This window comes from Vipera ursinii (genome assembly GCF_947247035.1).
Source record: "Vipera ursinii genome assembly, chromosome: 5".
In the NCBI taxonomy this organism is placed as follows: Eukaryota; Metazoa; Chordata; class Lepidosauria; order Squamata; family Viperidae; genus Vipera; species Vipera ursinii.
In genome coordinates this window covers 26,538,437-26,563,587 of record NC_139518.1, presented here as the reverse complement: position 1 = coordinate 26,563,587, position 25,151 = coordinate 26,538,437, and the positions used below count along the sequence as shown (strand labels likewise).

Here is a 25,151-nt window from a genome sequence, read left to right as displayed (position 1 = left end):
TTGCAAATTACAAAATTATCAGATAGACTTGCCCAAAAGTCCAAGATGCTTTTCATAATGAAGCCGCATAGAGCGTCTAATAAAGTCGACACTGGTATATTGAAAAAACCGGGCTTTTTTATAAGTCCCACCAATTCTATTTTTGCCTTTTTCAAAAAATGTCTTGGAATCCCTGTAACAAAACAAAACACACCATCATTTCCATTTGTATAGCAGCAGAAAGAAAGATATTTCATATGTTAGGAAATAGATAATTTGGATTATCCTTTATTAGTTTTTTCTCAGGATTCTGAAAGGAATGTTAATATTCAAACTAACAAAAAACTACAGATACAATTAACTTAACAGCATGGAAAGGACTAATATATCCATAAAACTGATATGCATAGCAATAGAAAATACAAAAAAACCAGCCCTGGAAATTATGTCATAAATAGATTAACTCAACTTTTACCATCTCTTTCTTTTTCCTTTTCCCTTTCTCAAAAATAAAAAATAAAAACTAATCTAGACAATAATAGCATGTATCACCACCAGCCAATCTGGTATAGCTTTCTCCTTTTGTGTTGTATATAATAAATCTTTAGCTAAGCCCTTTGTCAAACATCCACACTTTGACATTTTACTACATTCCAAATACTATAGATGCAGTCAAGAAAAACATAGCATTTTTAAAATGTAGCCAGAGAAATATTAACAGTGCTATTCATATCAGTCTAAAATAAGACAAGACCAAACTATGTGAATTAATGTTTAAATTCTTAAGTTGGATCTCCAACAGGAAACTCATAGTAACCAATATTTACTGAAGATTTCTGAGGCATCTAGTCTATATGAGACACTGTTGTTATTATTCTTGTATTAACTTCATTTTAAGCTCTAGACATTGTTTTGTGCATCCTTTCATTCATGAATTATAATAGGACATCAAATTCATTATTCTAAAAGTTATCTAAATAATTTAAGATTACTTCATCAATTTCCTTCAATTTCCTATAGAGAAGGGCACTGGCTTAAAAGTCACAAAGACTTCCTCCAAAATCTCCTATTACAACATAAATGTCAGTTCAGACACAAAATTCCTTCTGCTATCTAGTATACCAGGAGCTGATACCAGGACCTTTGCACCGAAGAAAAAATGTGTACTAGCTTGGACCTCTTCATATCCACTTCTATAACCAGATATTAGTAAATGCCAGCAATACCTTTTATATGAAATGGTTTGGCTGCCTGCAAAAAATCATCACTTACTTATCTAGATCAAGGGGTTCTCTTGTGAACTCATTTGTTCCAGATGGGCCATAGTTCCATTCCTCTTCCTCTGCAGCAATATAATAGAATCTTGTGGTAATGACGGTAGGGTGGTTCGTAAGAGATGGAGAATGGTGTTCACAGTTTTTCACCTTAAAAATGGCCTGCATGCCACCTGAAGAAAAGGAAGACAAAGATCATTGATCTTGTAAGCAATCTAGGATCAAGAAGTTCATAGACTAAGAAACTTAAATTTTCTCCTGTCCCATGCCAACAAGGAACTCAGAAACCAAACAGATATAAGACAGGAATAATTTTCACTGTGTAACATCTAGACAATGAAAGCCTTAGACAGAGTTTAAGGAACATCTGATAGGAAATAGTTCACTGCCAAAAGTTTCTTTGAGTGAAGCCATCCATTGAAGGATTAAGAAGAGAACGTTGCAACACAACTTTACTTCTTATGTATTTACATGTCGTACATGATAAAAGTATGAATGGGAGGAATTTGCTCTGTGATGACATGGCATATATTTCATCATTGTGACATTACTGTAGTTAGGAAATTACTTCTAGGATTTTGAATTATTTATTTATACTGAAGAAAACCAGTACAAATATTATCTCTGTGCCTATCTGTTCATTTGTCTATTATCTATTATTTCTCTATCTGTCTAAGTCTCTGGATTCTTCAAATCAGAACATCAAAAAAAATTATTATCTTATTCTTTCAAGACATGTAACCCAACTGTTAGTATCCATAGTAACTCTTGAACATCACATAATACTTTACAGTTTTTACACTCAGTTGATAACAATGTTTATAATTTCCATGATCCTTTCATAGGTCCCAATCAATCAAATTGCTGAATATAATAATTGGAGTTGTCTACAAAAATGCTTGACTTGATTGTAAGAAGACCATTTTTAAGTTTTTATTTTACTTTCTATGTGCAAAAAGATGTATCAAGATTTAAATTGAATGAAGTCTCATTAAGCCAAAATATGAGAACCAGTTTGAGGTAGTGGTTAATGTACCAGCCTAAAAATGTGGAAATTGTGAGGTCTGGTCCCATCTTAGGCACAATGTCAGCTGGGTAACTTTTGGCCAATCACTGTCTCTCAGCTCTAGGAAGAAAGCAATGGCAAACTGCTGGAAAAAACACCTTGTAGAGACTGGGGCCAAACAGTTGCCAGGGTCAATACTGGCTTAAAGACACACATACCACCTTCACCACCACCACAATATAAGTTGCTGGGTTTATATGTAGTAATTCATTAAGCCACATTTCTTTGCAAGTTATAGTTTAATATGTTTTGTGAATCTAACTATTTGTGTGGAAGTTAAGTCACAGCAACTGGATTTATTTTTTTATTGGTTTGAGATTTTTTGCTGCCAATCCAAGCAGCTTCTTCAGTCTGAACAAGTTGATTAAGGTAATCTGAGTAGGCAGAGTGTCATGGTTCCAACCATTGAAACCGTTCAAGGCATTGTTTACCTTAAAGAATCTTTTATTCGAGAAACAAAATATCGACACTACATAGGTAAAGCCAAAAACTGAATTCCCCTCCCCTGGGCACAAAGTAGCAAAGCACAATTCCCTCCTCCAATCAACAGTCATAAGTCACATTCCCCTATTAGCTTGAAGCATGGGCTTTCTCCCCAGCTCTCCAGCCTGCCAAATCTTTATCAGCTCTGGGCGCAACAACCCTGGATTCCCACGGCTGAGTTATTATTGTTATGACTAACTGGACTCTCATCCACATCCCCCTTGCCAGCATCAACTAACTCTAAAAGCAAAAAAGAAAAATGGCTGCATTTCCATCTGTTGTCAAAGCAAGAACATTCAATGTTAGCAGCATTGACACAGAGACTCATTGAAATGTGCCAACTCCTAAACATTTTAGGAGTATTCCCACACCAACCTCAGGGTTTCCCCCCCAAAATCCATATTCCTAAGGATATTCCTTAGAATTTTATAAGTGGCACGTTCCAGTGACTCTCTGCCTACTCAGATTTCCCTAACCAACTTGTTCGGACTTAAGAAGCTGCTTGGATGGTCAGCAAAATGTTTCAAATCAACAAGAAAGTAAGTTCAGTTGCTATGACTCAACTGCCAGAAAATTCTACCTGAATGACTGAGAATCTTCATCAACTAATTAGTTGTTAATTAATTAAATCAACTGTAGCATGATGTGGGAACACAGTGATATACTAAAATTCCACTTTTCCAATTTGAAAGACCAGGAGATGTTGGGGAGGGGGAAGAAACACTACAGGAATAATCCAGATAAATGTGCTCAGCTCTTGTACCATTGAGACCACAGAATTCTGAAGCTTTCAAATTAGCTCAGAGCCCTGTGGAAGTTTTCATTATGAAAGCAGCCATTTATTTCATACCTTCTATATGATCATTGACTTGGCAGCTAAGCAACCAATCACCATTGTTCTTGGGCACCATAAGAGCATCCACAAAGGTAGCTGGGAAGAGGCTGATTGTGTCGACACGATGCTTCCTTTCTGTCAAGGTTTGCCCATGAAAATAAACGGAGTGGACATCAGCTTCATTACCAATGCCAAAAAGATGCCATTTCACTTTCTCTTCTGCACACATTGTGACATTGGGAAGATATCCATACATATATCCGTTGATTGCTTTAAAAGAGAGAGAGTAAGAGAAATATCACTTATACTGGTTCTAACAAACCTTTAATATCAATCAAGGTTGGTGAGATTAAACAAAATGTTGTTCCTGAAATCTTACACAATAGAAATGTTGATTAAATTGGTTTTATCAATGGTGGTAATGATACGTACATCTTGCATTTATATTTTATAACTTACATCAGTGGCATTTCAACAGTCTCCCATTTATTAACCAACCAGAGCTAAATCTGCTTAGCTTTAAGAGTTGCCATAAAAGAAATATCTGCAGAAATGAAAAACTGTTTATATCTTTCAGTGGAGACATTGTGCAAACATTTGTGAAACTATGCAAAAGTATTCATTATCACAAAAATAAGGCTCCATATTCATGAATCAGATGGTTTTGTGGAAAAACTGCAGAAACCTGGCTAAGTTTCTCTTAGCCAGGCAATGTAAATATTCATGCAAACAAAGTTCTTAAAAGAACAAAACTTATTCTGGAAGATGCTCTTACAGTGCATTTTGTTGCTTTCTTGGAAGTCCTCATTCTCTTTGTCAACTTTGTCAGGTTCAGAGCAGTATTTCTTAATATTCTCATCTAAGTACCAGCTAAAGTTTTCATCCATCACAGAGAACAGCAAGACAAACTCACGGTCAACATCTTTATCTTTTCCATTCTGCAGAGTGCCTTAAGAGAAAATATCATTTTTAAGACAATTCTCCAATGAAAATGATTATCTCAATTGCTTTCTTTAACTTGATGCCATCTGCACATCTGGACAATAGTACCTAGAATCCCCCAACTGCATATCACTGACAGTTGTACTCCTAACATATCTAGAGGCACAAGGTAGCAAAAAGCTGCATTACCACTATGACCATCATCATACTAGATGAGGTAGGGATATGTGGAAAGACCAATGGTTGCCATCTATAAAACGCCAACTTTTTGAATTTTATTTCTTCGTAATGAGTGAGTGGAATATGGAATGTTAATGTAGCCCAAAGAATTCCTGAATTCATACACCTTCAATCATTACAAACAATGAGAAATGTAAAAAATGTAGTTATTCTTTACAGCTTATGAGTTTCACAAAATTTCATTTGAAATTTCAAAGACATTTTGAGCAGCACACTTGTAGTTGAACGGAATATGCCTTGACTCTCATTTGCTACAATTAAAATATCCCATAGGTCTCTTATCACCAGTTAGCCAGAGATAATTTGAGCTTCAATTCATTAGCAGTGTTCAAACAGAGGCTAGCCAGCCCCCTCTCTGAGATATTGAATTTGGATTCTTGCACCAAACAAGAGAATGGATGCATTGTCCAAAACTCCCAACTCTATGTCTCAAAAGTGCTTTTTTTTCTCTCTCAAAAGGCAACCTATCCTTCCACCCTCTACCCTCACAACTGATGAAGCTTCTTGGATGAGAAGCAAAACGTCTTCTTCTTCAACCCTCCCCCCCCCAAAAAAAAACCCAGTCCAATTGCCTTTTGAAAAAGCACCTTTGAGATAACTATGAACTGGATGACTGAGAATCTCCATAGACTTCACAACTTTATGATTCAATGAATTTATTATCATATTTTTACCTTTTCTGCAAGTGATTAAAGGTCCAATAAGTCCAGAGGCGACATCCTTTGGGGCATCTATGTGAGAGTGATAGATCCTTGTCAAGCAGTTACTGTCTCCTTCTGCTGGACCATGATCTTCAGTAACATCCCACTTATAAACATACTGCTCTCCTGGCTGCACAGCATCATCTTTCTTTTGTGAATGGCTGGTATTATCAGGATAGAAAGATCCTAGGAAGTACAAGAAATTATTCATGTTATATAGTTATTGCATTTTTGTGTTGTTTCTTAATTTGTCCTGCAGTGATTGTGATTTTAAATAATACCTGTGACTTCTCAGAAAGATTTATTATGTATTTGCATGTACATCAAATATATGCATTCAGATACCTATATATGTTCCTATAGAGGGACACGGTGGCTAAGTGGATTAGGACACTGAGCTTGTCGATCAGAAGGTCAGCAGTTTGGTGGGTCAAATCCCGAGTGCCGTGTAACAGGGTGAGTGCCTGTTCCTCGTCCCAGCTTCTGCCAACCTAGCAGTTCGAAAGCACGTAAAAATGCAAGTAGAAAAATAGGGACCACTACGGTGGGAAGGTAACAGCGTTCCGTGCACCTTTGGCGTCTAGTCATGCCAGCCACATGACCACGGAGATGTCCTCAGACAAACACTGGCTCTTCAGCTTTGAAACGGAGATGAACACTGGCCCCTAGAGTCAGAAACGACTAGCATGCATGTGCGGGGGAACCTTTACCTTTACCTAATACCTAAATATGAATGTCTGTAGGTATAGAAAATATAAAAAGACTTATTGAAATCAAGTAAAAGCATTCAGAATGATTTTCATTTCTTTCAAAGTTGGTCCTTGATAGAAATAAAAAAAGCAAAAATTACCTATAATCAACTAATTACTTACATATACTTTCAATGTACAAGATTCACACGGGATCATGGGAGTAGGCGCATGTCTGACTTATTTATAAATACATATTAGAATGGGTTGACACATTCCTCTCATGGATTATATATGCACAGCAGAACATTAACAATATTAAAATACACTAAACACTATTTTGGATTACACTGAAAGCTCTATACTTATACAGTTTTAAGCAGAGAACTTTGAGGTGAAACCCCAGGACTGAACAGGAGCTGGCAATCTATGTTATGTACTCCACTTTATGCTTTCAGTTGAACATCCAAAGGTCTCATATGAATCCAACTGATGTAAATGTTGGATTGATATGTGGAGGTCTGCAGAATCGCGTGGTTATAAATAAAAGCAATCCTTACAGGATACAACACAATTTTCATATTTTTTCCCAAAAGGAATTCTAAACTCACTCAACTGAAGCCTTGTTAAAAGAGTACATAAATCTTACTATTGTGTTGTGGGTTCTCAACCGCATGGCGATACAACAGACAAATTTCAGCATGGCCACTCTTTATTAGGAAAACTCTGAGCTGGACAATGGGGGCTACCTGTACCCCCTTATATACCTGGCTAGGTACACAGGTAGCCAATCCCCTTGTATGGTTTTCCTGCCAGGCACTTTCGGCCAATCCTGTCACGGTACAGCGCCACCTGATGGTGACAGTGAGCCGCTGCTTGTATTTTATTTATCCCTATACATAACACTTACCTTCATTTTCTTTTGTGTATTTGACACCATGGGGATGTAGAGTGTAGGCTCTTGTAGCAAAATTTTTTAAGTGAATCATAAAAATGTCCCCAACTTCTGCTTTCAGAATTGGCCCTATGAAGCCCAGCGATGGTGGTTTTTCCACAACATGACTATATGAGTTATCTGTGTACTGCATGTACACAGCTTTTTTATATGTGCGTCCTATGCGATCTGGGCCTTGCTGTAGAAAGACACTAGCTTCCCTGAAACAGAAACATATAGGCAATTATATCAATACAAGACTTTCAAAATAATGTATTATTTACAATACCATTTGTTTAATGATGGTTCAAAGTTATAACAGCCCTGAAAAAAAGACTTACACGGGTCCTCACACTTATCATCTTTGCAGCATCCCCACAGTGATATGATAAAAATCCGGGCACTTGACAATGAGCATGTGTTTACATTAGCTGCAGTGTCCCAGAGTCATATGATGGCCATTTGCAATCTTCCCAGTTGTCTTCCAACAAGCAAAGTCAATGGTGGAAGCTGGATTTGCTTAACAGCTGCATGATTCACATAACAACTGCAGTGTTTTGCTTAACATCCATGCAGTGGTGGGATTCAAATATATGAACAACCGGTTCTTTGTGTGGGTGCCACTTTCAGAAGTCCATTCTGGGCCTGGGCAACAAAAAATTAGCTACCGGTTCTGCTGAAGTGATGAGAACCGGCTGAATCCCACCACTGCATCCATGGCAAAAAAAGGTAGTAAAAATCAAGTGTGACTCACTCTTCACTGTTCCATAACAAGGTGACCATAATTGTACAACCACATTTGCTTCTTTTGACAGATTCATACCTCAACACAGACCCTGAGCTATCTACTTCATGCCAACATTTGCATGTCTTAAGTGTCTCCATCCAAAGTATTTAAAGAAGGAATTATAATTCTCTCCATATATCAGAACAAGATTATCTTTATTACATGATTATTTACTCTGGGATATCATATCTAGTCTGCTAAAATCTTGAGTCACTCTGTTAGCCTCACTGTTTCCCTGGGCATCCAGGTCAGGGGAATAGATGAGCTCTGTTACTATTGATGTGTTTTTTGTTGGATGGATTTTTAAAAAAAATCTTGAAAGGCCGGAGTTTAATGGGGCAAGCTTTCTATGTTTTAATATTTGTAACTTATGCAGAGATACTTGTGTGAGACAGGCAGTTATATCAAATAAATAAATAAGCAACACAAGAAGTAGCGGCTTCATTGTCTCTTTGTGGTCAGCTAGTGGTCATCTGGATTTTTTTCAGCACAGATATGATAGCCATACAGTATACAGCAATTACCTGAGCTAATTTTTTTCCCCAAGCACAGTTCTCACAGAATTCTCTTTGGTAAAGTTTATTAAGAAAGATAGGAATGCAAGTATATTAGATGGCAAGTATATTCACATTAGAATGGATATATTTTAAGGTAAAAGTTTTCTGATTCTCTGCTTCATGGTCTTCCTATGAACCTACAAGGAATCTATCTATTCACTGACAAGGGAGTCTCTTTACAGTTGTTTAAACAATGGTCTGGAGACCAACTTTAGGCTAAGTTACTACAGTGGAGTCATTTAATGAACTATTTGACGAAATACGGTAGGTTTGTTATATTTTAATGTCTTGATAAATCCAGCTGTACAATATGTGCACCAAATGTATACCATTTCTGAGGTAAACGGACACAAACAATGTTATTGTGTGTGGATTCTCTAGAGTACTTTGGATAAGGATTTTGTTACTTTGGATTGATGCCCGTACTCAGGTTTTGTCATATCTGAAATATGGTGTCTGTTAAACTGAAGATTTAATATATATTATTTACTACAATAACAATGACCAGTTAATTGCTTTCTGATGCTGGCTTGCTCTTTCTTTTATAGTTATGTTTCATTGGTGAAACAGTTGTCTACACCTCTGCTGTTAATAATGGGGGAGAGAAGAGAATGGTAAATAAGGAAAAGGAAGAAGAAATAAGATATTCTCCTATCTCAAGTAGCATATAAGAGCTTGCTTCTGGGAAATAATAACAGAAATACCATATTGTAATTGTTATCTGCTTTTTGATCACATTATGCATACTTGTGCAAATTGGAAATAAATGTGCAGCATTAATTGTTTAAATTCTTTTTGAGAACAGAAATTCAAATATGTGGATTATGGCTGTTTAACAGCAAAAGCTTAGCAGCCAATTTTAACTAGCTTAACTGTATAGTCCGAAGAATAAAAATTTACAGGTCAGTGCTGGATCAAAGTTTGTGTCATAGCTTTCACTCATGCCTGGCTTGACTATGCATTTGGGAATCCTGTTTTTTTTTCATTAAAAATTTGACCTGATTACTTTGTCTTGTCTTTTTCTTGCCTATAACTTCCATTATTGTACTTAAGACATTGGTGTGTTTTTTTAACTGCATTGCACCCTCATTTTAGAAGTTATCTAGCCACTCAAAAAGCAGAACAAGGCAGAGATGGGAGTGCCCGAATTGACAAAACAACAAACATTGTACTATTTTGTCACCTTGATCACTTGATTTACATTTCAGAGTCATCTTGTCTCCCCAGGCTAACCTCTTAACTCTATCAGTCACTTTTGCCTCTGTTCAAAAATTCCACACATCACAGCGTTTACTTTTTATTTCATTTCACTGTTTGATTTCCAGCAACCTTGGGACTGTCTCGCAATTTGATTTTCTCAGTTAACCAATGAGTTGCTTCAAAGCCTCAACTGACACAGAGGACTGTACAGTTTCAAAAGCAAACCAATATTGCCTTGTAAAAATTATTAACAATCTTGTTTTTCAGGAAGCTTTGTGAGACACTAACTAGATTAGAGATGCATGTATGGACTTGCTAGAACTGTACAGATTTCCTGTTGACATGGGCATTATGTCCTTTTCCTTATACTTCTTTGCAAAGATAATGGCTTTCATTTAAATATAAACCTACAAAATCTTATTACTAAGATTTGTGAGGGATGAAGCATTTAAATAGAGACTGAACATGAAATACAGAACATTGCAAGACAACCCTTTCTTCATATAATATAACCATCCTCGATGGATTTTCAACAACACGGAAGCTCTGGGTGGAGTGTGGGTTAGAGTTAGGGTTAGGCATCGTGGGTTAGAGATGGGAAAGCCTGGAAAAAAACAGAAAACTTGTGAAAAAACAGGTTTTTTTCCTATTTGTTTCCAAACTGCTTTGGAAACAAATGGGAAAACTTTTTTTTCCCCCACCCAACATTTTCGGGTTTTTTTTCCCCAGGGCTTCCCATCTCCCATTAGGGTTGGGGGGAGTGGGGGTTAAGGTTACTGTAGGCATGGGAGGCCTGACTATTTTTTTTTAATTTTTTTTTAAATTCCATTTATATCCCGCCCTTCTCCGAAGACTCAGGGTGGCTTACAAGCTTAGCAGTAGCCTTCATTCTATGTATATGCCTGCTTATTAGGGCTTTCACACACCCCCCAAGCGGCATTATTACAAAGTCAGCTTAATTGCCCCCAACAACCTGGCCTCATGTGGGTCAGATGGGGGGGATCTTCCAGACCTTATGGCCATGCCATTGGCAGGCACAGCAAGGATCGGCTGAAAGTGGCCGCGGAACAAGTGGGGCAGATTTTCCCCATCACCTGCCCAGCCTCTTCCCTTTCACTTCTGAGCCAGACTGCTGGCATTTTCGGCCACCTGGCCCTCTTTGCAGCTCTGCCCACAGAGCCACCAAAGCAGCAGGTGGAGCATTGGAGGCTCGGGCGTCCTGCCATCAGTGCCCATGCTGGCTGCTTTGTCCCGTTACTTCTTCATACTCCTCCGCTGCCACATGCAGAGAAACAAAAGCAGTTTTGGGTGGGGGGAATCAATCAATCAAGTCCAACTTCGCCAGATCTTTTTTCTTTTTTTTTGCAAGAAGTTGAAATTGATTGATTGACCTTCCCCCCACCCCCAAACTTATTTTGTTTCTCTGCACACAGTGGTGGAAGAACATGAAGGAGAAACGGGACGGGGCTGGAAGTCAGGTAAGCAAAGACATGGAATTCCTGGGGGAATCGAGGGCATCTGGGCAGTGGTGTAACAAGCTCTCCAGCTCCACAGGGAAAGGGCAGCCAGCATGGGCACTGATGGAAGGACCCCGCTTGCTTCAGCATCTTCCCTCCCCGAGCCTCCAGCACTCCACCTGCCACTTTGATTGGAATGCAATGGGGCAGCTCCAAAGGCAAAGAAGCAGGCATTAGGAAAGCCACGCCTTGGCTGCATAATAAAAGTGAAGGTGTTGGAGGTGCTGGTTGCCAAAGGCAACTGTTCATGTTAAGGATCGAGTTTCCATGAACTGTGTTTTCCTCAGGTCTGTGAGTTATAAAAGGGGTTTGGGTTTTTCCTGCAGTTTCTGCCTGCTTGATTGGAAGAGGGGTTTCTCCTTGTGAACTTAACAAGGACTCAAGTAGGCTGGGACTGAACAGCCCCCATGTGCTCGCGGCCTGCTGGTACCAGTAAAAAAAGTAAGACCTACCCAAAAGTAAATCCTAGTGTTTATTTCAGAGCACAAAAGAAAGAGCGGGTGTTACTTTTGGGGAAACACCATACTTCGTATTTTTCAAGCATTCTTCAGACATGTTCTTTTTTGCTCTTGCTAGAACTACAGATCCAAGTTATAAAAATCTGGACAACCACTGGATGATAATAGAATGAACTGAGAATTTCCATTTTTTCCTTATCTACATTTTTTTTACAGAAAACATAAGCTGATTAATCCCAAGTTGCATGAAGGCTGAATGCCAAGGTCAGCTTGACTCATTTAGAAATGCTTAAAAGAATTATTGTTACCTATTATTATTGATGCATTCAACCTGAGATGAACAATACAGAAATATTTTAAAAATGCATTGTCAAAACATACAGGTGAAACTCGAAAAATTAGAATATCGTGCAAAAGTTCATTTATTTCAGTAATGCAACTTAAAAGGGGAAACTAATATATGAGATAGACTCATTACATGCAAAGCAAGATAGTTCAAGCCATGATTTGTCATAATTGTGATGATTATGGCGTACAGCTCATGAAAACCCCAAATCCACAATCTCAGAAAATTAGAATATTGTGAAAAGGTGCAATATTCTAGGCTCAAAGTGTCCCACTCTAATCAGCTAATTAAGCCATAACACCTGCAAAGAGTTCCTGAGCCTTTAAATGGTCTCTCAGTCTAGTTCAGTAGGAATCACAATCATAGGGAAGACTGCTGACCTGACAGTTGTGCAGAAAACCATCCATAAGGAGGGAAAGCCTCAAAAGGTAACTGCAAAAGAAGTTGGCTGTTCCCAAAGTGCTGTATCAAAGCACATTAATAGAAAGTTGTGTGGAAGGGAAAAGTGTGGAAGAAAAAGGTGCACAAGCAGCAGGGATGACCACAGCCTGGAGAGGATTGTCAAGAAAAGGCCATTCAAAAGTGTTGGGGACTTTCACAAGGAGTGGACTGAGGCTGGAGTCAGTGCATCAAGAGCCACCACACACAGACAGATCCTGGACATGGGCTTCAAATGTCGTATTCCTCGTCAAGCCGCTCCTGAACAACAAACGTCAGAAGCGTCTTACCTGAGCTAAAGAAAAACAGACCTGGTCTGTTGCTCAGTGGTCCAAAGTCCTCTTTTCTGATGAGAGCAACTTTTGCATCTCATTTGGAAACCAAGGACCCAGAGTCTGGAGGAAGAATGGAGAGGCACACACTGCAAGATGCTTGAAGTCCAGTGTGAAGTTTCCACAGTCTGTGTTGATTTGGGGAGCCATGTCATCTGCTGGTGTTGGTCCACTGTGCTTCATTAAGTCCAGGGTCAATGCAGCCGTCTATCAGGAGATTTTGGAGCACTTCATGCTTCCTTCCACAGACGAGCTTTATGGGGATGCTGACTTCATTTTCCAGCAAGACCTGGCACCTGCCCACACTGCCAAAAGCACCAAAACCTGGTTCAATGACCGTGGGATTACTGTGCTTGATTGGCCAGCAAACTCGCCTGACCTGAATCCCATAGAGAATCTTTGGGGCATTGCCAAGAGAAAGATGAGAGACATGAGACCGAACAATGCAGAAGAGCTGAAGGACGCTATTGAAGCATCCTGGTCTTCCATAACACCTCAGCAGTGCCACAGGCTGATAGCTTCCATGCCACACCACATTGAGGCAGTAATTGCTGCAAAAGGGGCCCAAACCAAGTACTGAGTACATATGCATGCTTATACTTTTCAGAGGTCCAATATTGTTCTATGTACACTCCTTGTTTTATTGTTTGCCTGGAATATTCTAATTTTCTGAGATTGTGGATTTGGGGTTTTCATGAGCTGTAAGCCATAATCATCACAATTATGACAAATCACGGCTTGAACTATCTTGCTTTGCATGTAATGAGTCTATCTCATATATTAGTTTCCCCTTTTAAGTTGCATTACTGAAATAAATGAACTTTTGCACGATATTCTAATTTTTCGAGTTTCACCTGTAGACCTAAGGGTTTTTCTTCCATTTCAATATAACTTCAATAACTTCACTCTGATTTATCAGAAATGTCTTGGTAGTTCTAAAAATAACCCTTGCTCTTTTCTGATTCTCACAACTAAAGAAAGTATCCAGGTATCAGAAAGGTAGAATCTACAAGGTGGTGACATATCTTTCACTGCTATGATGACATCTATCCTATTTCATTTATGCTGGGGAGAAGAAATATATCCCTGGATTTTTTTAAAAAACAACAACAGGTGTATTAATAAAGGTAATCATGTCAGGTTTCACATATGAAGGGATCCCTTCTAAAGTATAATTAACTGTTTGAAAGTACCAGAAGCATCATTTTTCTTCATTCAAACAACAATACTTTTCAGTTTATAATGACAAGATTTATTTCAGCACTCCAACTTTCTCTGCAGAAACATGACTACTGGGTTATTGATTTCAGTGGAGAAAAGACAATGGAAGAAATAAAACATATATTAATATAGGGAAGAGAGAATGTGAATCTACACATCCTGTCTCCAAGTCCTCAAAGACATTAGTTGCAGGTTGCCTCTTGGCTTTTCTTGTAAAGAGGAAAGGAAATATGATAAGGAAGAAACCATCAGAAGAAACAAGCGCAGTATTATGGCCACATGAGAACACTTAGGGGCCAATCTGCTTCTGTAACACTGCAAATATTTGCCTGAATATTCAGCTTCCTTTAAAAAAAATCTAGCCTAATCTGTGCCAGCCTAGTCTACTCCAGCATTCTGCATCATCTTTAAACAGGATACCAAGCAGTAGAACTTTTAGTTGTACTCTGTACCAACTTTTCACTAGAATTCCATATTCTACAATTACTCTTTGTTCCAGGCATTTTACAAAAAGTCCAGCTATCATAACTGTTCCCATCCATATGCCTCCTGTTTACCTGCCACTCTCTATTTATTAAGAAAACTGAAAAATAAAAAATTGAATAGTTTCACTACAGCTTTTCATTGTTACCACTAGAACCTCTCTGTTTGAACAACGTAGAAGTGTTTCTCAACCTTGGGAACTTTAAGACTTGGGGACTTCAACTCCCAGTTCCCATGCTGACTGGGGAATTCTGGAAGTCCATACTTCATAATGTTTCCAAGATTGAGAATCAAGGGTCAGCAGTGCCACAACCATGGGATCTTCTAGAGCACCTTTGATCTTCAGAAAAAGCACTTGCAGAACTTCCAAAATGAATTTAAATGATGATAAAATGGTTATATTCTTGGTGTTTCCAAATGATATCTCATGAAAGTACACCCAAATAAATGCATTGCAATGCCTGAAAAGGTTACTGATTCTTCTCTTAAGCAGTAAAACAAATTACCTCTAAATAGTTTAGGATAAACATATTTACACTGTTCTTGGATAATTTCCTTTCTCTTATGCCACCTCCTGTGCAAAGTAGGATCTAGTGTCAGGTTTTGATCCAGTGAGCAGAAAGTGCGCCTTTCTCCCAAACCCAACACCTGAACCTGTAATCATAAAACTTCTGTTTTCTAGATCTAAATCTGCATCATATGCAACACAAACAAAAATAAAAGTCAGATTATAATCACATGCAGGTGCAGAGAGGCAAAGCTCCAATTCCTTTAGTGTTATCTGTGTTAAGATTTTGGCAGGCGAAACGTTTTCTGCAAATTTGTTTTCAGGCTGAAATGTCTTCTCCATGGCTAGCATAAATGTCAAGCACTTATCCTTCTTTGCATACAGTAATTGCTGACTAGAAATAAAGAGTTCATAATAAAATGTAAAACTCAGTATGAGCCCAACGAATACAAGTTAAGACTTACTCATCTTCTGAAAAGGGCTTCCCAGATAGGATGTTGTTTGTTCCTGGAGCATAATTCCAATCAACTTCGTTAATTCCAATGTAGTATTCTCTGGTTACTGCAGAGACTTGGAACAAGTAATAAGCCAACAAATGGCTTAGCACAGACAGCTTCATGTTCGAGGTTGCTTTAGTCCAATGGACTCACCCAGGAACAGCTTCTTTAAATATCTTCAGTATTTCCCCCTTTGCAAGCTTTTGTTTAGTTTCAACAGCCTGGAAGTTTGCACAATTCTTGTTTAAACAAATCCTGTCAGTCAGATTTGATGGCAATAACTCTTAGGCAACTCATGGATTATTGAAACAGTTTTTTAAAATCCCCATTTTTATCACAGTTAATGTTGTTCCAATGTAAAATAATGTTTTATATCTCAATATGTGAATTTGAAAAAAGTTCTTAATCAAACAATTTTTAAAAAATTTAAAGAGGTCCATGCTAAGGTGAAATGCTTTGAGAGTTTCCCAGCACATCAATTTTCTCCTGTTCCTTCTGTTTGATACAGCTGAAATTTCCTGCATTTCACAACATGGGGAAAGTTATATTTCAGCTTTAAACTGCAGGACAATGTCCAAAGTACCAAGCAGTTAATAATATGTCAGTGCAATTATTATCACATTTCAGATGAGACTGGCATTACTTATCCATATTATTTAAAAACACTTTTTCCTGAAAACTTGGTTGTTTGGTGATTCGTATCATAACTGATTAATTGGGACAAATCTTGCAACATTATATTAAAAGCTCTACAATTCAATCTGAATATTTAATTTTTTTGTTCTACTAATCCGTTATATACCTGTTCAGTTTCTTCTCATCAAAAGCTGACATTTACAAGGCTGTTGATTTGTAGGAACCAAAAATTAACTTCAGCACAACCACAATTATTTTACATTTTTGTTAATTAAAATGTACCCATCTAATTCATGTATGTTTTTTATTAGAAGTAAAAGATTTTCTGAGCAACTTTATCCAATTTTTCTGACCCACTTATCACACAGTAGCAATACTTTTTTTTCTAAGAGGTAAAAATGCCAGCTATCACCAATGAGGAAATGATCGGCTGGGTAAATTCTGCAGAGCTTCTCTACTACAAATGCAAAGGGAGCCCTTCCAGTGATTCCAGAAACATTGCAATTGAGCCAAAAATAAAATGGCTGTTGAACAATAAAAAGACATTGTAAGTAGACCTTGTCTTATGACTGCAACTGAGACCAGAATTTCTGTTGCTAAACAAAATGGTTATTAAGTGAATCACATGGTCATTAAACAAATCTGGCTTCCCCATTGACTTTGCTTGTCAGAAGCTGTCTGAGAAGGTTGCAAATGCTGATCATTTGACCCATAATGTGCGACTATTGTAAATATATGCCAGTTGCTAAACAAATGCTTTTAAGTTGAAAACTACCTGTAAGAGATCAGAATGATATGAAGAGGTACAAAGTATCTTTATTAATATGGAGTGTTTTTTTAATACTCCCTATGAAGAAGTATCCAAAGTGAATATGACTGTATTTCATTAAGGCAAATTAGGAACCATTCAAGTCTTCTTGCTCAATGGGTGAACTAATATAAGTCTATTCTTATGGATTTCTACATGCAAGACATTCCCTAAATATCATCTCAGACTATGACATTTCTCCCAACACCTGTGCAGGGCAAATTTTATTCAGTTGCTCCTTTAATCATGCTAGATGCATATTGATCTAGATCCAGCATATGAATATATAAGAATCCAGACTATCTGAAGTGCCAATCAACAAGAGAACCAATCAGCTGCTCAGAATTCAAATATAGCTCCAAACAAAAAACCAATCACATGACCAACTGACCACACTGGCACACAAGACATTTATAAGCTAAGGAGAATAGGACAAGAAAACCCCGATGATGATGTTACCTAGTTTGTTAACGAAACGTTCAGAAATTATATCAAAACCAGCTTGGAGAACAAACCACAGCCAAAACCAAAAAGGTGTAATCTATCTCTTTACTAAGAAAGTTGCTGTTGTTCACAATGTGACAGTTCAATGAACCAAATATTCATTCATGTAGTATTGATGATATGTAAGTGCTTTATATTATGTAAACACAAAAAATTCTTCATTTTTCAAGAGTAAGAGCCTCGCAATTTAGATATATAATAAATGCAAGAAAGGGAAAGGGTATGCAAACAGGCAACGAGAAAAACAGACTATCCAAAAATTGTTCACTTTAGCTGAAATGTGTGGAGCATCATGAATAATACACTGAAAAAACATTGGTAGTCCTTGTGTCAACACAGAAACAGAAAAGCCTGTTTTAAAAATGGGATTAGTATTAAAATGTACGCTCAGGGATACAATGGAGTCATGGTGGAGTCATTCCCCAAGGCCGTTAGATCAGTGCAGGCTGTAAAAAAGAACAGAAAGATAAAAGATTTTAATGGATGTGGTTCTAGGACATATCGTACAGCTTGTGGGATGATTGTGCTGACAGCTGTGATTTTTTTAAAATCTGGGCACTGATTGTATTTATTACGAGATTGTTGTAATATTGTGTGTTTTGAACTGTTGCTAGCCACCCAGAATCATGATGCTGAGATGGGCATGTCATATCAGTTAAAATAAATAAATAAATACCTTTATATCCAAATTATTTCAGTCAAGACAACTTGGGCACATTAAGATCATCCTGTGAATTCACATTGGATCCATAACACAAAAGTCTCAATTGATCAATGACTGAATCAGTAGTTCTAGCAGCATATGAATATTGGGTCTAAATTATAATTTTGAGAATAGAGTCCATAGCTGCTTTCTCCAAGAAGTGCCTAACACCCAATGAGATCTCACATCAGGATAATATCAGCAAAGCCTCATCACATCACTAACTCCTTTTTTTTAATTGGACAAGATACCAAAAACTCTCTTTAATGCCATCTAATGGGTGTCCAGAGCTTTGCAACCTACAACTATTCTCTCTCTTTTTAATTGGTCAGTAAAAAAAGCCATAAATGTGAGCCAGAATGGTGTAGTGATTAAGGTAATGGATGGAGAGATACAGGCTCATATCTACTCTTAGCTAAGCACATTTGGACCACAAATTATTTATAGCCACAGGGTTGCTGCTGTGAAGTTAAATAAGGGGATATTCCCTGTGTCCTCTTCAAAGAAAAATGGTATATAAATAAAGTAATAAATAATCATGGCTTGATAACTGCAGTCAGATAGGGCTGGAGAAAGTGTGGGAATTTGGACAGCTAAAGTATACACATGCCAAGGCAAAGCTGAAGATGCTGGTCCTCTCAGCTATTTATGAACTGTATTAGAGCTTGCTTAGAAAAATAAACAGTCTTATAACATTTGGAAGAATAAAAAAATAACATAAGCAGTTATGGTATGTAAAAAGAAAACTTTGTGTCTTCTTACCTGAACAAAGATGGGATAATTTCCACACAGGATTTGCCTTAATTCTGCAATTATTTTCAGAAAGCAGATCAAGATCTGGAGGCCACTAAGAACTATCAGAATAGACAACAAAATGATGTTCCACTCCACTACATAAGAAGGCTCAGTGCATTGGGACCAGGAAGTAGGATCCATGAGGTAGCTATCAGAGGAAACAATAGCATAAAGAAAATGGAAATAGATTATTACCACGAATAAACATACTGTCAGGTGATCTCATCCCACAGTTATCAGCCCAAGGACTCTGTCCATTCATCTATCAGACTTCCAGAGATGAATTCAGGAGAGCTAAAGAATCTGGAAATGGACTTGGCTGAATGAAACAACTTTTGTTTTAAAAAAATCCCATTTGTATCCCGCCCTTCTCCGAAGACTCAGGGCGGCTTACAATTTAAAGCACAAATCAATGTGCTTAGCAATAGCCTTCATTCTATGTATATGCCTGCTTATTAGGGCTTTCGGGGGGCTGAGTCAACCTTGAGCCTGGTGGGACTCGAACCTGCACTAATTGCAGGCAGCTGGTGTTACTTAAGGAGGCATTAGCCCACTGCTCCACCAAGGCTCTTTGAAAATAGAAAGGAGAAGCAGTCCAACCCACTCCTTGTAAGGTCAAAAGGCCACATCAATTGGCCATTTCATTTTAATATTTGGCTAAAGACATCAATGTATCTAAAGTTAGCTTTACAGATAAGCCTGTTTCTTACCTGCCTGCGGTGTTTTTGAAGGCATATTCCCAGCCTGCTGAGGTTTTGCAGTAGGGGCCTTGCATTAAGCTCAAAGCAGATATGATCAGACTGTAGCCAGAGAATGCAATCCCTAGTAGGGAAAGCACAACAGAAATGAAACGCTGCATTAAAAGAAGAAGAAGCAGAGTGAGAGGGAATGAAAAGATTCCATCATTACAGATAATGAACTACTGTATGTACATTAGACCTGGGCATTTTAATAGCCTCTGGACCACATTTGGCCCTTTGGTTGTCCCTGTCTGATCCATATGAGGTCCATTGGAAATCAAAAATCAAATGTAAATAAATGTACACCATGCACACAACTGCATGGTGTACATTTTGAGCATGGTGTACAAAAGCAGCTGCATTGTTTTTATTTTCAAAGCAGCTACTTTTCCCCCCCTTCAATTTATGTATCTGTGTGCCTGTGCACCTTCACGGCCCTATTGGTTTAGCCCTCCAGAACTGTTCCAGTTTCTTATGTGCCTCCCTGGGAAAATTAATTGCCCACTCCTGATCTATATCCTTAGATATATTTTATCCTTTGCTCAAGTGTAGAAAGCAATATAGATAGGAAGACAGGTAGTGCTGATCTAAAACTTAGTGCACTGTCCACTTGTAGAACACGTGATGCATTTCTTCTAAGCTAATCAGAGAACATGGCTGATAGATGTATAGTTGTGTCCTGTGGTTAGGCGAGGCTGGAAGTCATGAGCATCCTGCCTGCAAGCCTCAAAGTTACTGTACATGTGATTCCAGCAACTTTCATCATGCTCTCCAATCTCCCTTTACCACTGGCTCTATATTTTTAAGTTGTTTGGTTTTTTAAAAAAAGAATGAGAAGCTGTAAAGATACAGAGGAGAGCAGTTTGAAAATCATCATCATCATCACCACCACAATGGGCAGTTGCAGCCAAGTGTTTTGTTTGAAAATAACCCCAATGTATAAATAAGGCAATAGTAAACAAATTAGTATTGGATGCCCTTGGAACGGATTAAATCTATGTGGTAATTTGTGAGCTTCATTATGCCATTTTGCAAATGCTGAATGTGTCCTTCAACTCCAAAAGGTTGTTGGACTCTGGGCCAAACTTAGCAACAAAGCTCTTTTCCAGTTAAGAGAGTTTCAGGCAGTATTAGATCTGTTTCCTGTAAAGCCATTACAGTAGTTTGGGATGATATGACTTGAAAGGAATCAATATAAAACTAGTTTGTTGCTATAACCCTTATTAAAGTGCAGGATGAATGAAAACTGGCAGTTTGCTTTTTCACGGGGTATTTTCTCTATTGAAGCTAGCCTAGTCCAAATAACTTTTCCACCTGATAAATCGAATCAAATGGAACAAACACCTCTCCTCTAAATTGGAATGTTTAACAAACATTATTTGGTTATGAGCCAAAAAAATCCCATAAACACCTCTCCCTGTTGCTACCAGATATACAACCATTCAGTTTTTGCTCTTGTTTATATTCAAAATCATGACATTTGGTTGCCACCAATGTTGCCCAATGATATGGGTGTACAAGAACCATAGTCACGTAGATGAGTTTGTAGCAAATTTGAATCAGTCTCTCAGAATAAGTTCTTAGTCACTATAAGTCATTAGTTCTCTTTTTAAAAATTAACTGTTCTTCATGTACTTACATTTACAAAATATTATTTTTCCCACTTACTGTATACAACATCAAGCAAATGCATCACTCCATAAAAATAAGACTGTCTTATTCTTAATGCAATATGCCAAAACTGACATCTCACAAAACACCAAACAGATCCTTAAACTCTCAAGACCAGGGTGATCTCATAGAGCTAAGCTCTTCGTGTGACTAAAGATGACAGAGAGGGCAATATTATGTCATGCTTCTTGGGAGGAAGACAGGGGGTGATTGTTGTGGCAATAGCTTTTGGGACTTGCATTGCTAAGGCTGAGGCAAAAGGTGGAATTAAGGAAAATAATAACTGTTCATTTGATACATGATGATAGGCCAATCATCTTTTTGTTGCTTCCTCCTCAATGCTGTAGTGCACACTAGGTTCATCTTCACTAATATGGACTCAGAATTACACTAATTGGTTCAACAGACTTGGAGAGCATGAGACCGCTTAACAGAGAGATGGAATTTAGGGGGGAAAAACATTTGGCAACAAGTCTAAAGTTATGTCTGTTGATACTGGTCCATCTATTTTAGAATGGTGGTCAGCTATTTTTCCTGTTCTTGTTTGTTTGCCTTTGCAGATTTGCTGCAGAGATAACAAAGAGCTTCTTTCTTTTTCTTTTTTTAATCTCCATCACAGACTAAGGAAGGAAACAACAGCAGGGAGTCAGAAGTATCAAAAAAAGGAAGGAAGGTCTTTTTAAAGCAAAACATAATACATTTGCAAACCATACACTCACTCTATATGTTCTGGTGCAGCTTTCACTTTGGAAGCATTCATAAAAGGTGTCCCGGTCCAGAATTACCAGAAGTGCTGCTAGAATAAGAATCTAGAAGACAGTAGCACAGAAGATATTGAGTCTCCGAACATTAAACTCACAAAGTCCTTCTTTCAGAAACATATATTCTGATTAGATAATGCATGATGTTGAGTAGCTACTTTGCACCACAAAGTAGAGAACCAAGATATATCAGAAATGCTTTATCCCAAAAGAAACAGAAGAAAAACATATGCAAAAGAAACAGAAGGAAAATGTACTCTATGTGTTCCTCATAGGCATAGATAATTACCGGTATACAGGTAGAACTTATGCGTGAACATTCAACTTATGCTGAACATTGCCAATAGTTTCATTTTTGTATATGGTACGTGCCGGTACTTCCCTTACTATATGATATAAAATGTTTTAAAATATAGAACTTGTTAGCTTTTGAAAGACACCTATATAACTAGTAAGACAGAAAAACAAAAGAATGAATAATTCCCAAAAAGAAATATTCTAAATTGCATGGGTGGTGTAGACATAATAGAATTGGTACCAATTGGCATTTTTCCCCCTATGTTTTCTTTATGGGGGGTGGGTCCTTTATCTTTGTTCCATTCATGGCTGCCAAAGAAAGGGATAAACCACTGTTCCTGATATTAAAACTGTGAAATACTTTGTATTTGTATTATATTTAAAGGGAAAAAAACCCTAAATGTATCAGTATCAATTTGGACACAAAAAATCTCTCTACCATTTTGCATTCTGGCTGGGATGCTGGGAGTTCTAGTCTGGATAACTGGCAGATCACAAGGTAAAAGGTGATTTGTTCAAAAGAAGACCTTGTTTTTTTGAAGAATTTGACATCTTCCAAAGAATCATCTTGTACCTAAGAAAAATATCTCTCACTTTAGATAGATCAAAGGGCAAATAAACCAATCCCTTGCATTGTTTCTTTTGGTAAAGTAAGTTGGGAAGACTACATAGGTGAGATCTTCATGGGTGCATAAAAACATATATAGAAGCACCAGAGTGTAGCCAGTGACTATGTAACATTAAACCTTAACTATATACTGGTTACAAGTCAATAGAATGCCTTGAAACACCAACAGTGACAGGTGGCTCACTTTTTAAAGAAATACTCATATTTCTTTTTTCTGTGCACTACTTATTTTCACTTGGAAAATAATTGGAAAATGGACCCAAATGAATGGCAGAACTAAGCACTGTCTGAACAAAAACTAAGGAAGCGGTTTTAGTCAGTTGTGGGATCCTCAAGACATATTCAAGAATATCTGCACTTGGTATCTAAGAAATAAAATTCCCTCACTCCCAATGTTTAGTTATATGAATGCAGTTGTGAGCCTTTACAAAAATACAAAAAAGGGTAAAGAAGTATTGGGGAAAATGTGAGCATTACAAATGAAAGAGACCCTGGTTGGTTCTTCCATAAAATCCAAATTTGAGTGATTATGCAATAAAGATGTTGCCTAAAACCAACATCTTTATTGTATAATTACTCAGATAAGGACTTTATGGAAGAGCCAACTCTTTCATTTGTAATGCTCACATTTTTCCCAACGCTTCTTCAAACTTTTTTTATTCTTATTAAGACTCATAATTGTATTCATACAACTAAATATTGGCAATGAGGAAATATGCCTTGAGGATCCCACAACTGACTTAAGATATATAAATACAGCAGATTTTAAAAGCAAGCCAAATAATGGTTACCACAATTAAACAAAAAGCCATTTTTGTTTTTTTTCAAGTTAACCATCTTATTGAGTTCAATAATTTTGGAACATCATCATCATGAAATATAAACAAATCCTTTAATTCTACAGGCCAAACTGTTTGAAATTTATCTTCGTAATAGGAAATTGGGATAGAAGTCTTTTGATATAAAAGAATGAATAAAAATGTTAGTGTGATTTTATTCCAACTAAATTTCACTATATGTGTGTGTGTATGTGTGTGTGTGTGTATATATTTGTGTGTGTATATATATATATATACGTATGTGTGTGTATATATACACATACATACATACACACACACATACACACACACACACACAATTAGTATTAATCCATGTATACAACCATCATTAGATCAATCATTCTAATCTATTTAACAATCTGTAGTAAATGATGTTTAAACCATCAGTGAGGAAAAAAATAACCAAGTTACATTTAAAAAATCCCTTTATCAACATTAAAATGTTCAGTACAGTACAATGACATGCTGATTTAGCTCTTGATACTGCTCCCAAAATACTTATTTTGATTCTGTCCCTTCCTGAAATCTCCCCTTCCTGGACCATCTACCATCTCAGGATCAGAGTCTAGTGGAGAAAATGAAAGATGTATTCAGCTAATCAGAGAAGCAACACTTACCATAATACCTGAGAAACAGATTCCTTCAAAATGCCACACATAGATGGTGTGGTTATTGCTGGAAGCATATGAAGATTTCCCATCAGGAAAATATAGGAGAATATTTATAACAATACTCCACAGTGCCAGGGGGATTAACAGGCAACTCAAACAGCCGCTGCACTTTTGTAATCCCATGTCAAAAGAGTAGAGAAAACAGCTGACACAGTCTTGCTCAAGTGTTCAAAAGCTCTTGTTTTCTTGGTTGAATGGAGACATTTTGCATTTACATTGAATCAATTGCTGGGATATGTTTCTTGTCTGACAAGTCCAGTTCCTGGCAAATAAAAGTATTGCTGTCGTAGAACAATACAGTCAGAGAAATAGCACTGGCTGAATTCTTGTCTTATCCTGAGAAGTGGGGGCTGGAAGTGGTGTGGGATGGGCGTTTCTCTGAAGAACTCTACTTGTAAAGGGAATTCTCTATGGTTCTACTCAGACACCTCAATCAATCTGAGGAAAACAGAATTCATCTGAAAGGAAAAAGTAAGAATTAGATGTGTGTGTAATAAGGAAGTAGAGACTGATTGCTTTTTGTCTACATAGCAGCATGTAATCTGATTAGCACTTAACTGAGATATATCCATCCAACCATAGTGTTTGAATCTTACTTGGAAACTACTGGC

General features: G+C 37.5%; 2 protein-coding genes across 2 annotated transcripts in view; both read right to left on the bottom strand.

Annotated features, from left to right (window-relative positions):
• Window positions 1-15,609, bottom strand: part of CP (ceruloplasmin) — a gene marked incomplete at its 5' end in the record, with an annotated part of 38,958 nt that extends 23,349 nt beyond the window's left edge. The window contains 7 exons of the mRNA XM_083364437.1: window positions 33-172; window positions 1,252-1,426; window positions 3,653-3,907; window positions 4,413-4,586; window positions 5,494-5,706; window positions 7,120-7,364; window positions 15,455-15,609. Of these exons, the coding sequence (XP_083220563.1) occupies window positions 33-172; window positions 1,252-1,426; window positions 3,653-3,907; window positions 4,413-4,586; window positions 5,494-5,706; window positions 7,120-7,364; window positions 15,455-15,609 (1,357 nt within the window). The remainder of the gene's footprint in view (window positions 1-32; window positions 173-1,251; window positions 1,427-3,652; window positions 3,908-4,412; window positions 4,587-5,493; window positions 5,707-7,119; window positions 7,365-15,454) is intronic.
• Window positions 15,610-17,521: 1,912 nt separating this feature from the next.
• On the bottom strand, window positions 17,522-24,801 carry TM4SF18 (transmembrane 4 L six family member 18). Its single transcript, XM_083364433.1, has 5 exons — window positions 24,487-24,801; window positions 22,064-22,153; window positions 19,644-19,786; window positions 18,901-19,081; window positions 17,522-17,881 (listed from the first exon to the last, which is right to left on the bottom strand). Exons 1-5 carry the CDS (start codon window positions 24,661-24,663, stop codon window positions 17,867-17,869), a joined length of 606 nt encoding a protein of 201 aa, XP_083220559.1. The 5' UTR covers window positions 24,664-24,801; the 3' UTR covers window positions 17,522-17,866.
• Window positions 24,802-25,151: the final 350 nt, after the last annotated feature.